At 42.1% G+C, this 14759-nt stretch overlaps 1 protein-coding gene across 1 annotated transcript in view; it reads right to left on the reverse strand.

Moving 5' to 3' along the window:
• The window catches only part of wnk1b (WNK lysine deficient protein kinase 1b), a 67335-nt gene extending 55940 nt beyond the window's left edge, over nucleotides 1-11395 (reverse strand). Inside the window, 2 exon segments of the mRNA XM_043236381.1 lie at nucleotides 8647-9868; nucleotides 10646-11395. Of these exon segments, the coding sequence (XP_043092316.1) occupies nucleotides 8647-9387 (741 nt within the window). The 5' untranslated portion in view covers nucleotides 9388-9868; nucleotides 10646-11395.
• Between the last annotated feature and the right edge of the window lie 3364 nt (nucleotides 11396-14759).

Here is a 14759-nt window from a genome sequence, read left to right on the forward strand (position 1 = left end):
CGTTACAGAGATACAGTCAGGGATTGAGATGCTTTTTTTCCAATTCGCCAGAAATATCTGAGTAAATGCAAAACAGGGGTAAGAGAGGGAACAAAATCTTGCAGGGTGCATGATAAAGCAATGGGTAGACATCAGTGCCTCCTTTATCCTTGAACAGGAACACTGATAACCAATGACTGCTTCAAAAGAACTTAAGATAAGCAAGCTGTTCGGACGCTTGCTCTAGATGCACTGAATCTGCAACTTCCAACCAGAATGCCAAGCCTGGACAATGTCTTCATCTTCTGCCTTTGAAATAAGAGAGGTTTATGAGTAAGAGTGTGAAACAAGGAACAAAGTAAGCGAGTTGGTGACTAATAAGGCTTAGATTCATCTTGATGTGTAGAAACTCTCCAGCAGACGGTAATATGCTACACAACATTTACGTAGACTGAAGAAGCGACAAACTCTCCTGTCATGAAGTGCAAGCTAAGGCATGTGTTCAGGTGTAGATGAGTCACTAAATTAATCAGCTCTCATGAACACCTGTTTGTTGTCTGGATGAATCAGGCCTTTTTATCAGTCTAACTTTCTCAAGAGGCTCCAAAGCTCAACTCAACCACATCCTCCTCCATAGACCTAGCAAACTGACTCACAACTTCTCTACGGAAACCAGCAGAACGAAGAGCTAAATCTCATTATATGTTTGCTATCCTGCCCTCCGGCATCACCTGAAGGGACCTCTATGCTCAAAGACCCAAGAGTTGGAGCCTTATCTATGACTGATTGTTCTCTTGTTTACACAAAGACTATGCACGTAGACCACACAAAAGACCAGCTTATTGTAAATTGAACCCTGGTGGTAGCATGCTAGTAGATCATTGTTTAAAAAGGTTAAAGACCAGTTGCGATAATGAGGAAATTTGGGTTTTTCTTGGGTCTCCTTTTTTTAAAGAAAAGTTTGCAAAACTGAGCAAGTAACTCAGATTTAGCCACCAGTCTGCATGTGTCTGCAACTCAGCAAGGAGGAAGTTATGTGGAGACAGACGTGACCCACTTTTATACCTGGAGTACAGTAAGCAGGTTTGAGGAGCATTCAACTGAGAAAAGCAACATTAACCAAATCTTTTTCTTTGCACTGTACTTCTGCACCAATCTAGGGCATTAATGTGGTGTGCTCTTACTTGAACACTGCACGCTATAAGCACCCTGATGTGCAACTGAGAAAACAAGGTGTTGAATGTTGAAAATGTTATGCCAATGGGCACAGCTTCCCTACATAGCTGAAGCAGAAGGACTAAATGTGCAACAGCTTGTGGCAACATCATCTGCACTGGAAATGACCCATTTGAGAAGATTCTTCTTGTTGAATGTGCTAGTCATAAGACTTTTTGGTGATGTGTCAACCAGAGTTCAACATTATGCAAATGCATAATGATGTGATTTGGGCAACTACAAACAGCCAAATGAAACTCCATGACCTCCAACAAATTAAATTTTTGTCAGTCTTTTTTTCCAAGAAGTGGGATTCATCCATGCTCTTCAAATAAGTAAAGTTTAATTCATAGGATGAACGTCGAGTTTGAAAATAAAGCGGAACAAGGAAGCAAGCGTTGCTGACCCATCTAGGGCAAAGGCCACATTGTTTGTAAGCACTGACAGCACAGAGTGAGCTTCCTCATCAGATGTGTTACACACAGGAAGCTGTAGGCTTCCTTTTCCTTTTTGATGATACAAATGCAAACACAGAATAAAGAGCAGCAAAACAAGAACATCAGACAGAGCAAGAGAGCAGCAGAGAAAATCGAAATGCTTCGTAAACCGAAGTCCGAATTCTTGGATGCTGTTCAAAGCAGCACAAGTCGGTCTATTAATAGGCACGCCGTTGACGATGCAGAACTCTGCTAAAGTAAAACTGGTAGAATACCAGATAGTACAGTTAATAATGAAATCTCGGGAACCAATGCTTCCCGTCAATGACGTAACAAGCTTTATGGTGCTCAGGGTGTTCACTGATCATCAGGGCAGCCTCAAATCCATTAAGCCTGAAAGTGGAGTGAATATGTTTGTTCTTGCAATCACAAGCCTCGGAGCAAAGCGTACCAGATTAGGGCATCAGGCCTGCATTCCTTCGGCTTGGGAGAATCACATGTGAAGCGTCACGGCACTGCCATTCCGACTGGCTCTGTCTGGAATCAGAAGAACTCACAGCGATGAGGATGGCCCGACAAAAACAAGAGTGCAGGGCTTTCCACTTTATACTTTCCATTGGTACCATCTTCCATTCTTTGTCTTTTGATGTCCATTCCAACTGTGTACAGTGGACAATGAGAGCAGAAAGTATGTCACATAGACAAGAGTCCAAGAAGATCATTTTAGACAACAGATTTTAGGTAACACTGGAGCTCCAAAAAACTACTTTCTATGCAGAGTGAGCATTTGAGCACTATACTCCAATATTTATGAAGATGGAGGTGGATTGAATGCGCACTGAACGTTTTAGACTGCCTATCCTCTTCACATTTATATACACAATGAAACCAAGAGTAGGATTATCTACATATGTGGAACATAATTTAGGTCAGATGAACATCCACCGGTGCTCATCTCTTCTTTTAACCCCACTAACCTATGCAGGGTCACAGACGGGTCACCATCACGTGGGAATGTCCAGGAAAGCAGGAACCAGCCACCTGACTGTCACATTCCACACGGGAGAGGCAGAAGACAGAAAAACTGCCGCAAGGGAAGGAATGTTGAAGGGTCATTGTGGAAGTAGTTTTAAAATGCAATGGATATCACATTTTTTACAATTTCAGGTGAAATACACATATTTTGTAAAACAACAATCATTATCCTTTGTACTAGGAACCAAGCGCAGGTGTCAACCAGACGGAATTTAATAGAATTAATTTTAAGAAACTGCATAACTTAACCAATCAGAATAGAGCTTGCCAGATAGTCAAAGTCTATGTGCAATATCGACAAATTGTCGCTGTGTCATCGACATGGGATACAATGACATGGGAGGGTCACTGTGACCGACATAGAGCGTCAATGTACAGTTGGGCACAACAGCTGAGCTGAGATTGTGCCACACTTCTCGGTTTTTCATTCCTGAAGCTCATGTGAGAGCTGAAACATTCCCTGGAGCCAACTTTGCCCCACGTCATTACCCAAAACTGTCTGCTCCAGTTCTGACCATGGAGTGGAACGACAGCGGCAGATGAGGTGTGGCTATTTTTAACTTGTAAATGGGGGGAAGAAAATCAAGATTCTGGAATGAATAAATACTTCTTATTTTTGGCAAGGACAAATTATTATTGCTACATGGTTTGCGGTCACTGAGAGGTGTCCAGAATGATGTGTATTACAGCAGAGGATGAGCTAAGCTTGCTTGAGCATCCTGAATTAAGTCAACCTCTGGCAGGAGAGGACGTCCTAGTTTTGCACCCACAGCAGGGGGTTTAACATAGCCTTAAAAAAATGACGTAACAGATCCTGACAACCCAATAAACACCAGCTCTCGTTGATACAGCTCAGGCTACACCTCTAGCACTGAATTTATGAAGGTGTGACAGTGCTAAAATATCTCTGACATTTAGCAGAAACAGCCTGCTGCAGCTCCAATTAAACAAGATGCATTCCTTTGGATTGAGTGGAGCACTATCACATACCTGTAATGAGATTTGGAAGAGAGGGAAAAAACAGCTGTTCAGTAAATTCCAGGCTTCCTTGCGAAAATTAGCAAGTTATATACTCACATTGGTCTGATGAAAGAGATCAGTTGATTTGCTTTACTTTTACAGACAACACATGAAATTGATCTATATACTTCATAAGTCTGAGTTCTTAATTAACGAGAAAGATAAGTAGACTTGGCCCAGAATGTACTTCACAGAAGTATGTGAATTTATGTGTATTTTACACTGTGCTAAAAGGTCTTCAGGACTTTTTGTTAACCATTTCAGTCAAGCACTTGGCTAAAAAGCAGCCTACTACTTATACTAATTTATCAAAATTCTAAATACCCTACATCTGTACAGCTATTCTGAGCTTTTAGCTTGGTTTGTGGTTGGGTGAGGCAGACAATACTAGAGAGAGCCTCATTCAATCGAATGTCCCCCTCCTTTACGTTTTTTTTGTCCTCTTTTAAAGCTGACGTCCTGCCACAAGAATCCAGAGAATGTGAGCGTGAAACAACCACTGAAATCCGGGAGGAGTTGTGGGTCCAAGCAGCTCACTCTGCAAAAAACCACTTCTAAGATGCTTGTCACACAGGATACATGCTTCCAAAAATAGGGTATGCTACGTCACTGGAACGAAATCACAGACTTAAAAAAAAAAACGAACCAAGATTTAATCTTTTGAACAGTCAAAAAATACCTGCAATCAATTTGATTAATTAATCAGCATATTATGCATGTAATTTGACTAATTTTAACTGATTAGCACCCCTATTAGAAATATGTGCATTGTGACACAGCACTGACAACCAACTAGAACAAATAGGGTCAGTAGGGTGAAGGTAATTGAGGGTGAGACTGAATAGTAAAAGAACTATGTGCATGTGTAAACAGCATCTTAAGAGGCTTATTGAATAAAACGAGGGGCAGTTAGGACAAGGGGCTGAGGTGAGCAATGAAACGTGAGGAATTTATTGCCCTCCCATTGTGACCTTTAACACACTTAAGCTACCTACAAAAGCACCAGAACAGAGAGACAATGAGGAGACAAAGAGAGATCAAACCAGATTTTCCTCACAAGTCTTGAAACTTGAATTACAGTGTTCCATATCACAAGCTATAGATCAGGATCTCAAAGAGGAGATGAGCACAGTGTTGCAGGACTGGGCTCCAACAAGCCTCAGCAGGCAAACAAAATCCCATGTCAGAGACAGACGAGCAGCTGTATGAGATTACGCATTCTTTTGGAAGGAGTACAACCTGCTTTATGTTACCTGTGAAGCATTTACAGTGGAATCATACACTAACTTGCTTGATACGCTAGCACGAGATTCCTGAATTCAAAAATGTAATGGTCCTGACATCACAGCCGTTAAAATATAATCTATAAATATAAATACAAAAATATAAATATATTTTCCTGTACTTGCATTACGAGTAACAAATAAAATGCTACAAAACTTTAAAATGCATTACTAAGCATGCCAAGTTATCACATGGAGCAAAGCTGAGAGGAACTTGCAGGTTCAGTAGTAGGAAATACAATTATTATTACGAATCTAGTGAGAAGTGAAACTGCGACAGCCTCCAAAAAAAAAAACTCTTTAAGTTGTCAGAGTATGCACACATATTCTGCTTTGCATACACTTTTCTGTCATTGTGCAACTGTAGAGGTTTAAAAAAAAGATTACCTTGGAAATAAACATAAGATTCACATTTGGTGGAGATAAAACAGCGCAAGTGAAACTTAATGCCAATCAGATAGCATCTAACAATGGCACAGCCCTCAGTATTTCCATTTACAATGACATCTTTTTTTCCTTCCAGCCTGTGTAAGACACAATGGATAAACCCACATACACACAGGCCAGTACTGTAAATGAGGAAGGAGATCAGCGCTTGCAAATGAAGGAAGCGTTGCTCCTGTCTTTGTCTTTCTTACTCCTTTGGAAAAAAAATGGATTTCAACAATGAAAAGGGAAACGGCTAAGGCTGGGATCCATGGGATTGGATTTCTTCCTCAACTGTTCCCCTAACATCCTCTGCATTATTCACAGATGACGACACTCTCTCTGGGGCATGTCTCTTTTAAACCGACCCGGTGTTTAGGCACCTCCTGCACAAATTCCTGCACTGTGCTATCTCACAACTAGCATATGGTGATAAGGCTGATGGCGCGACAGCCGCACGGTTTTAAATAGTTTAGGGTCAAAACGTCAGTCAACAGCATGCACCTGGATCAGAGTAGACATTTGTGAAGCGAGTAAATGTATGGACATAGGACCCCGTGTGAGTGCGCGCGCGCGTGTTTAGACAACTAATTGCAAGCGGTTACCATTCCTCACGTCTGTTGGAACGGCTCATGAAGAAAAAAAAAAGTGTGCAATGTTTGGAGAAGTGGATGTTAACCATCTTACAAATTATTGGGGAAGTAAAATCACATTAAAGTCACACACAACTTCACATTTTTACAAAAGAAAAAAAAAAAAATGGGTAAGAGCATGTTAGAGTAAATCAAACGAAATAGTACTTGCTTTTTCCAATGGTTTCATTCGTAGCACACACTGTACTGGACCCATTACACACCAACGCTTAATACTGAGGGTCAGGGGTTTGTTAACCAAGTATGAGTAATACTATGTGCTGCTTGTTAAGTGAAGATTAACATCGCATACAAAATATTATGACTGCACCCTGCTTTGTTTCAGCCCTGTAACTATTGGGCATTTTAGGAAAACATTTGGCAGAGAGATAGATGGGAATGAAGTAAAAAGACAGAGGGGGGACTGAATTCTTCACAGTGCATTTAGCTCTTGCTCACCCTTTCATGTCTTTACTATTATAATTCAGCTGAATAGAAAAACAAAAGCGTAAAGAGATGCCTCGGCTCCCATTAGGACAGCCCTTGCTTGCATCTCCCTGAATCCATGAGGAATGAATTGGAGGGGGGGGGTCCGGCCTTTGTCATCCTACTAGCTCATCTATGATTCAACGCATACCAAGGCTGTGAGGACAAGAGAGACCCATTTTTAATCCAATAAAAATATTCAGAGTGATAAGGATTTACTGATGCATGCTGGCTAACTAAAACCAGCATTCAAACAACTGATAGCACAATTCCTGCTACTAAATACGTAATAATTGCATGCTAATGAAGGAACTGGAGAACATTAGAAGGTCCGATAAATAGGAGGAAACGGCCGAGTCAATCCATGGAAAGAAATTAATTCCCGAGTGATCTCAAATGCGAGAAAAAAAAAAATCAAGCTCGGCAGATGGGAAAAAAGCAGTTTAGATGTCTCATTAACAACTTTGACTAGATAATCTTCTTTCCTCTTCTGAATCCAAGAAAAGTCTCTTTCACTGATGTCCAGTAAGGCTTCAAATACTTTACAACTACTAAAGAGTCCTGAAAATGAAAGAGAGAGAGAGTGGGGGCGGACACAAAGCGACACTCCCTGATGTCCTAGCATTGCTCACCCCTTAATTCTCTTCCTGCGCCCTCCCTTTGTCAATCTGGGGGTTTTCAGTGGCCAGAACTCTGCTCCTGCTTGGCCTTTGACCTTTGAATTACTTAAGAGTTGGTCTAAACCACCACCTTTAAATGCAGAGCACATCCCCCTTTTAGCAAGCGTCCACACTTCATTATGCTAGTTTGCTTCCACCAATGCACATCGGTTCGAACCCCTCGACCTGACGTCACTGGCACCATCCTCTCTTGCATTCCTCTCTCTTACACACCCCACCCGTGCTGCATATTTTGCACGCTTTCATCTGTATGTGCTTTGACATGTTTATGTAATGCTTTAAATCTATGAGCACTTGGGAGGAATTACTAAAACAGTCTGATATCAGTCTGCCCAGTGTGTATAACAGCTCGGTTTATGCACAAGGACCTTCACCAGGCAACTAACAACAATCCATCTTTATCTGTGCGCAGTTATACTTGCTCCACGAAAGGTCCATACCGAGTAGAAACTAGATACCAGGATGAACACAGAGGGTCTTGTGATATTTAGAGGAAACACTCGAGCCTGTATGTAATGAGATCCAACTGAGATTCACTTGCCAAGACCCAATTTGTCAGATTTAGATGTCAAGGTGTTATTAAAAAAAAAAAAAAAAAACATCTGACCTAATGTATCTGTACTCTTGGTTTGAAACTTAAAATAGCTCTGTAATGTTGCAAATAACATTTTTCAAGCACGCGGACATAGATGTGATACAGTGGTTCTCAACAAGGCTGCAGAATTATTCAAAATTATTTAAATTGATAGATTACTGTTAACGCAATTTGTATTAAAATGTGAAAAAATATTGGAGAAACGTGCAGCTCTAGAATTAAAAAGAAAAAAAACTGTCATTAATTTGGGGGTGTTTGACTCAAAAAAGTTTAGATCGACTGCCCTAACATTACAGTGGCAGCACTGAAAATGCAACATGTAGCCTATACGTTTTAAATTTGCGAACACGAAAAATATGAATCTAACCACTTCCTGATATGCAAGTTATACTTTATCAGGAATTCATATGACAACGCAATTGTGCTTTGCATTGCTGCAGGCACTTCTATAGGTTTTACAAGTGTAAAATCTCTTTATTGTATCTTTCAAGTCGACTGCTGTAATGACATAGCAACGGTTTCAAGAGAAATGTACCGACTCAGTTGGTTTACATGCAGGCATTTTTACAGCTAATTATCTGAACGAGACCGTGCATGACAGGATAACCTACACGCACGTGTACAGTATGCTTTTGACCTAAACTTCAAGTTCACCAAAGTTGTTCTTCACCCGCATCCTGCAGGGGCACCATAAGAACCATGCCTGACCACAAAACTGCACAAACAAGTTTCATTGTCGCACCAACGCGACTTCCTCTTGTAAGCCTGGAATTAATTTTTGAATTGATCGCTTTGTTGTTGTCAAAGGACCACTTTGAAGAGTTCACATCAAGCGACACAGACACGGTAGCTTCTTACCTGAAGTTCGCACCACGCTACTTCCACCGTAGTCTCCGTGTCCAAGCCCTTGTAGACGGTTTTGAACGAGCCGCGTCCAATCTCGATGTCAAATTTGAGGAAACGCCCGTCGGGTGATGTGCCCACGGCTTTGGTCTCCACTTCTTCATCCTCCCGAAACTTTTTTTCAGCCTCCCTCTGCTCAGCTTCGGCACGGGCCCTCGCCACCCCTTTCTCCTCCTCTTCCTCCTCCCGTTTCTCTGCTACTCCGCTCTCCTGCTCCTTGTCGCTCACGACGCTGGGCTCCTTCTCCGCCATCCCAAGGGCCTCGCTCTGCCTCACACCCACATCCTGCACGGATGGGCTCTGCACCTCCACAATCCCATCGACCCCAGCAGCTCTTCCATCCTCAGCACGTTCTTCCAAAACGACACCCGAAACACCCACTTGGGCGTCAATGCTAACGTCAGGGGCCGAACCCAGCACCACAGGCACAATGAACTGCTCGCAGTCCGGAGGCGAGGTGAGGATGCAGGCTTTGCTGGGCAAGTCCAGGGCTGTGGCATTGGAGTCACAGATGACGCTACGCCTAAAAAATCTGTGCTCAGCCGTCTTCAGATCTTTATCCATGGTGTGGCGTCGTTTTCTGACCTCCGTGTCTAGCTTCTCACCCACCAGTGAGTCCGAACCGGAGCCGTTCACATTCTTTGGAGGTGGAGGGGCCAAGAAAGTCACCACCTTGTTGGGATTTTCCGACGACATCTCTCCAGGAAAAGAAAAACAACGTAAATTGTATAAATAAATTATTACGAAAAAAAACTCAAATGTAAACCTTGACCTTTTGAGGAAATTTCCTCTTTCTGCTTTTGACTGTGGCACAAAAAGCCTATGAAAAAAAAAAAAAAAAAAAAAGCTCACGTGAACCACAGAGTTTGCTGGAAGGCCCCCTCCGTGGGGTATTCCTTACTAACAGTTACTCTTACAGTGTAAGGGGCCAGAGCCCAAGAGAGGAGGTGTTCTTTTATAAATGTAAAAGAACAAGACACAGTCACTGAGAGGCAAGCACTGATGGTGACAGACAAAAACTGTCAAATCCACTTCATCCATCCTGCAGTGACCCGGAGACAGCCGTCATTGGGCATAAGGGACCACAAGAAGGAAAAGGGCAAGAGCCTTAATATTCTTTAGACCTTCAGAGTGCAGGAAACCTGGCTCCAAAACCCCCAAACCAGGTCCAGGTTTACTACAAGAGACATAAAAAAACAAAACATTAATTGCACACTCAAGTTTATGTTTCCTGGTTTAAAAGCACCAAGCTGCACAATAACAGCATCACTTATCTGGGAATTTATACATATTAGGTTTCTACTGAATACACTTTTAAACAGCACTAAATTTCGCTATTGCATTAAAAGCAGATACAAATGTTGACATTTAACGCAGACGTAAGCTACCCAGACTCGAAGACTAGCTAGACTAGGTTTTATGTGCGTGTGACTGCTTGGCTTTCGCGTGTGTTCGGTTTTTAAATGTAAAAAAGCGGAAAATGCCGTGCCTCAAAATGTCAACAAAACAAACCCGCGTAATGGTAGGTGAACGCGTCTAACGTTACTGCGCACGCGGGGGTCGCGAGACGGGTCGCCCTGGTTACGTGGGGTGGCCAGCTGAGATTTGGGGAATTTTTGCAATTCTCCAGCAAACGACGGGCGCAAAACGTAACCACCCTCTGGCGTGTTAAGCATTTCGGATCAAATGCTCGTTACGCGAAAAGTTATCAGGAAAAGTTGTCAAGTAACGGCGACCGTTGATAGCGAGGCTCGTTCTTGAAATAACGCCGCGCGCGTTTAATAGCGTTTTTTGAACAGGAAGCGCTCGCGAACACACTGACGCAAAATACCAGATATACAATACATATTTCATCTCGCACGCCTGTCGAGTCGCACTGAAGCAGAGGTTTACGACCGGGAACACACAATTTCAGCTGCAGCGAAATTAAAACGGGAGGCTGGCGAGCCATTACCTTTCGTATCGTCATATCCATTCCCCTCAGATGTAGACAAAGCGACAGCTGCAGTTGCTCGAGTTGACCGAGCGAGTAATTTAAGAGAGGCGATCGCCGAATGGCAATAAAGACGAAAAAGACTCACGGCCAGAAAATAAAAATTCCATAGATTTAAGCAGAGCTACGCGCTGTTTGCTCTACAGGCCAAGTTCAACACGGGGCTGGCGGACCCAGCGTGATGCGACGACTCTGCTAAATTCGGTATCCAGCGTATCGACGCATCCCGCGATAAAACATCGTGACAAATCGACGGCGGGGTCCGGTTCCGGTCGACCGCGCGCGGGTCCGCTGCAAACCAGCGTATTTCTTCCTTTCACGTGAACAATGCAACAACATCCACTGCGGTCCGCGTCCGCTTGCTGTCGAGCCGGCTGGGTCGCTGTCCTCACGCAGCGGTCGACGGACGACAACTGGTGGCCTCCGCATGCAGCATTAGGGTCTCTCCTGAAGTGCCGCTCTTGGATCGGGTGCTGTTATTAAGTCTCCGGTCTGTCACGTTGGTTTTAGCTCCGAGGCTGCCGCCGCTGCTGCTGCTGCTGCTGTCTACCCTCCCACTGACTGAATACTGACAGCAGAGACGCCAGACGACAGTGTCTCACAACAGCCTGAAGAGGTCGCTGTTTCCTTCCTCGGATTATTTGCACAATTGCTGTGCAAAAGTCAGCAGCAGGTTAAAATGAACCGTGCTTTTCTGATGCTAATTCTTATTTTGTGCAAGAAACTGACATTCTCAATGTCATTTTTATCCTCATCTAATTGTGTTCAGACAGGCGGTGTAGTGCGATGCATGTCAGTTGCACACCCTGTTATCTAAAGTGCTTATTAAGAGCTTGCTTCGAGTTGGACCACGGCGGAGATGCCAGCACATCTCGTTTACCCTGGCGTGGAATTCTTCCACACGTCTGATTAAAATGAAATCTGCCAGCATTCAGGCCATTGAACTAAACTTAAACTTCTGGCACATGTGTGCTTTTTGCTGTGCGCATAAAGAGAGCTTTTCAAATGACAGCACGTTCCATGCAACAAAACATATTTATAAATAAGTCCTTGTAATTTATTATAGTAAATAGTGATGCATGAACCCCTTCGGGGAAAAAAGTGCATGTACTGTACATCTATTGGAAGACAGTAGATAATAATTAGTGATATGAATCGTGAAGCAATTTTAAAATGCTGTTTAACAAGATATCCAACAATGATAGCAAGGGATAAATGCTTTATTAAAAAAGGATGACTGCTAAAATTAATTTATGCAATTTAAACATTTTATTATGCATATTATTAAGTGTATGCCCTTGGTTTGTGTTATGCATTTCACATTAAGTTTTATATTATTAAAAAAAAAAATATATATATATATATATATATATATATATATATATATATATATATATATATATTCAGTAAATTATAAATACAAGTTATTTTTTTAATTTATGCTATGCATAACAGCATGGGATGTGCACGTTGCTTTTTGTTCTCTTTTTCTCTGTTCAGATCGTTTCCTCAGAGCCTATTAATATGAAGATAACACCAGACATTTGTTTTTCTTTTTTTGCCTTCCCTTCCTCCGCAGATGGCACAGCGGAGCAGGATCTCTCTTAACACTGCAGAGTCTCTGTGGAGGCCCCACCGCTACATTAGACCACCTGTGGGGTCCAAAGAGGTGACACAAGCGCGTGCAAGATGCGCTAGTGCAGTAAGACAGTAAGGTGTCGAGGTCACGGTATGCGTCTTTGATCGCACACTGAGAAGCTGTTTGTTTTGGGTGCATTGACTGTGGGACGGGTACGCTCTGTTCCCCTGCCCAAATGAAGGCAGTGATTGAACTCTGTTGACATACGGGTCAATTGAGAGCGCGTGGAAATGTCACACTGTTAAGAATAACACCCGTAAGAAGGGTGCATTAGCATGCATTAACAAACCTCTCGCTATTTGGCTAATTAATTTGCGCAAACAGAACGTGTCAAATGAGTCCACGCAGCTGATGAAAGCGTAACTCCAGTCGGTCAATTAACATCAGTTAACACGTGTAAAGCTGCGGGTTTGCACTCATATTTTGTCAGAAGCAGTGATGTTTTTATCAGCCGTTTGGACTCTCATTCTGACGGCACCCATTCACTGCAGAGGAACCATTTGCGATCAAGTGATGCTAGTTTTCTCCAAATATGTTTTGAGGAAGAAACAAACACGTCTATATTTTGGTTGGTCTGATGGGTACCATTTGTTTAAGTGGGTGTGAATATTAGATTAGAGAAGCAACAAAAGGAGGACTGAGAAAAAACCTCAAGCTGCAAGTTTGCATTGTATTAAATGTATGGTCAGTACATGGGTTTATCCGCTAGGCGGTGGTAACGAGTGAATGAGAAATGACAGAATGATTTTTGGCACCCAGCGTGCATATACTGTGCATCTGATTACTCATTATGATAAATGCAGTTTGTATATTTAAACATTATGCCAGTCCTCTCAGTGTGCATTACTGGAATATTGCATTTAGACCGGCCTTTACGATAACCGCAGCACTCCGGAAGGTAAATATTTACTCCGAGACTGAAACAATGCACAAGCTAATCTAAATGAGTGTGAGTGGGGTTATCTTAAAGTCACCGTGTTAAATGCCTGCTGGAAAGTTTTACATTCCATTGTGAAGAGCCACTGGGTGTCCACGCATGCTAATCTTTCAGCGCACTTGTATGCAAAGTCAGGTCACATACAGTATATCATTCAGAGAATATGCAGACTCACTTCGTTCAAATTCCAGCTCATGTGCCATTCCAGCTCAAAGGGAAGAAACATGCCCAACTTTTTTTTTCTTACATATTGTGTGTAAAAAAAAAGGTTGCTTTGTATGCAACTGAGCTTTAAAAAATCTAAATGGGACTAAGGTTTGGTGTTTCAGTAAATGTACGTGCATTGCAAATGAATACAGCTTAGTACACTCTTTGGTTGTCAGAGTGACATGATGACAGAGAACCTGCCAAATATCTGTGCTTTTGTTCAAACTTCTAAAGCAGTTTGATGGCATGGAGCAGAGGGTACACAATGTACAGCACCAGGCTGGGCGGAGTCTATCTATTGTCTTACATATCAGAAAACAGGCATAAAGTAGGATATAAAAGTTTTGGTTCAGTAAGATTTTTGATGAATTCGTTTATTTATCGTAAAATCGCTCAAAAGTGGCTGTACAAACATCTAAAATGAACATTCAACGTTTCAGTTAAATGGTGTTCTGTTGCACTTTCCATTCATAGAAACCTGACAGAAAAAAATAATAAAATTCCACAAACATATTAAGCAACACATGAGCATATTAGAATGGAATAACCTGAAATTCAGGTTTGACAGCAGAGAAATAAATTACATTTTAAAAATAGACTTTAACAAGCGAATAGTTATACTTAAAATTATTTTACTGTATTTGTTACCAAATTAAAGCATTTGGTGAGCGTTTATAGTGTATGCACTGCACGTTAGTTCACACACAGAGAGAGAGAGTAAGGCAATGTATTGGAGATTCCAACATGGAAGTTCATTTGAATTCAGTCTATTTTAGGCCTCGGAGTGGTCATCTGCTCTGGCTTAGTGTTTGAGGTTACATGCAGAGATGTTTTGGGCACTCGCGGAGCACAAAGAACCACAAATGCCACGTGTTCACCACTATTGCAGCTGCGATGGCACACAGCCCACGGACGACAGTCGGTCACCGTAGCTGCTAATGCCTCATTGTGTGTTTTAGAAGAGCGAGTGAGCGACCAGCACGAGCTGTCACTGTGGGAACGGTCAAAGAGAGCTGCTTAGTTCTTCGCAGATAAAAGAAATACTGTAGTTCACCCAAAAATGTAAAAAATTACATTTGCTGAAAATGTACTTAGGTCATTCGAGATGAGTTTGTTTCTTCATCAAAAAAGATTTGGAGAAATTTAACATTAGTATTTTCTCACCAACGGTTCCTCTGCACTGAATGGGTACCGTCAGAATGAGAGTCGAAACAACCGATAAAAACATTATAATAATCCACGAGCAATCAACGTTTCCGGTCCATCTATTCATATGTTGTAAAGTGAAACAT

Source organism: Puntigrus tetrazona, chromosome 4, assembly GCF_018831695.1.
Source record: "Puntigrus tetrazona isolate hp1 chromosome 4, ASM1883169v1, whole genome shotgun sequence".
Classification (NCBI taxonomy): domain Eukaryota; kingdom Metazoa; phylum Chordata; class Actinopteri; order Cypriniformes; family Cyprinidae; genus Puntigrus; species Puntigrus tetrazona.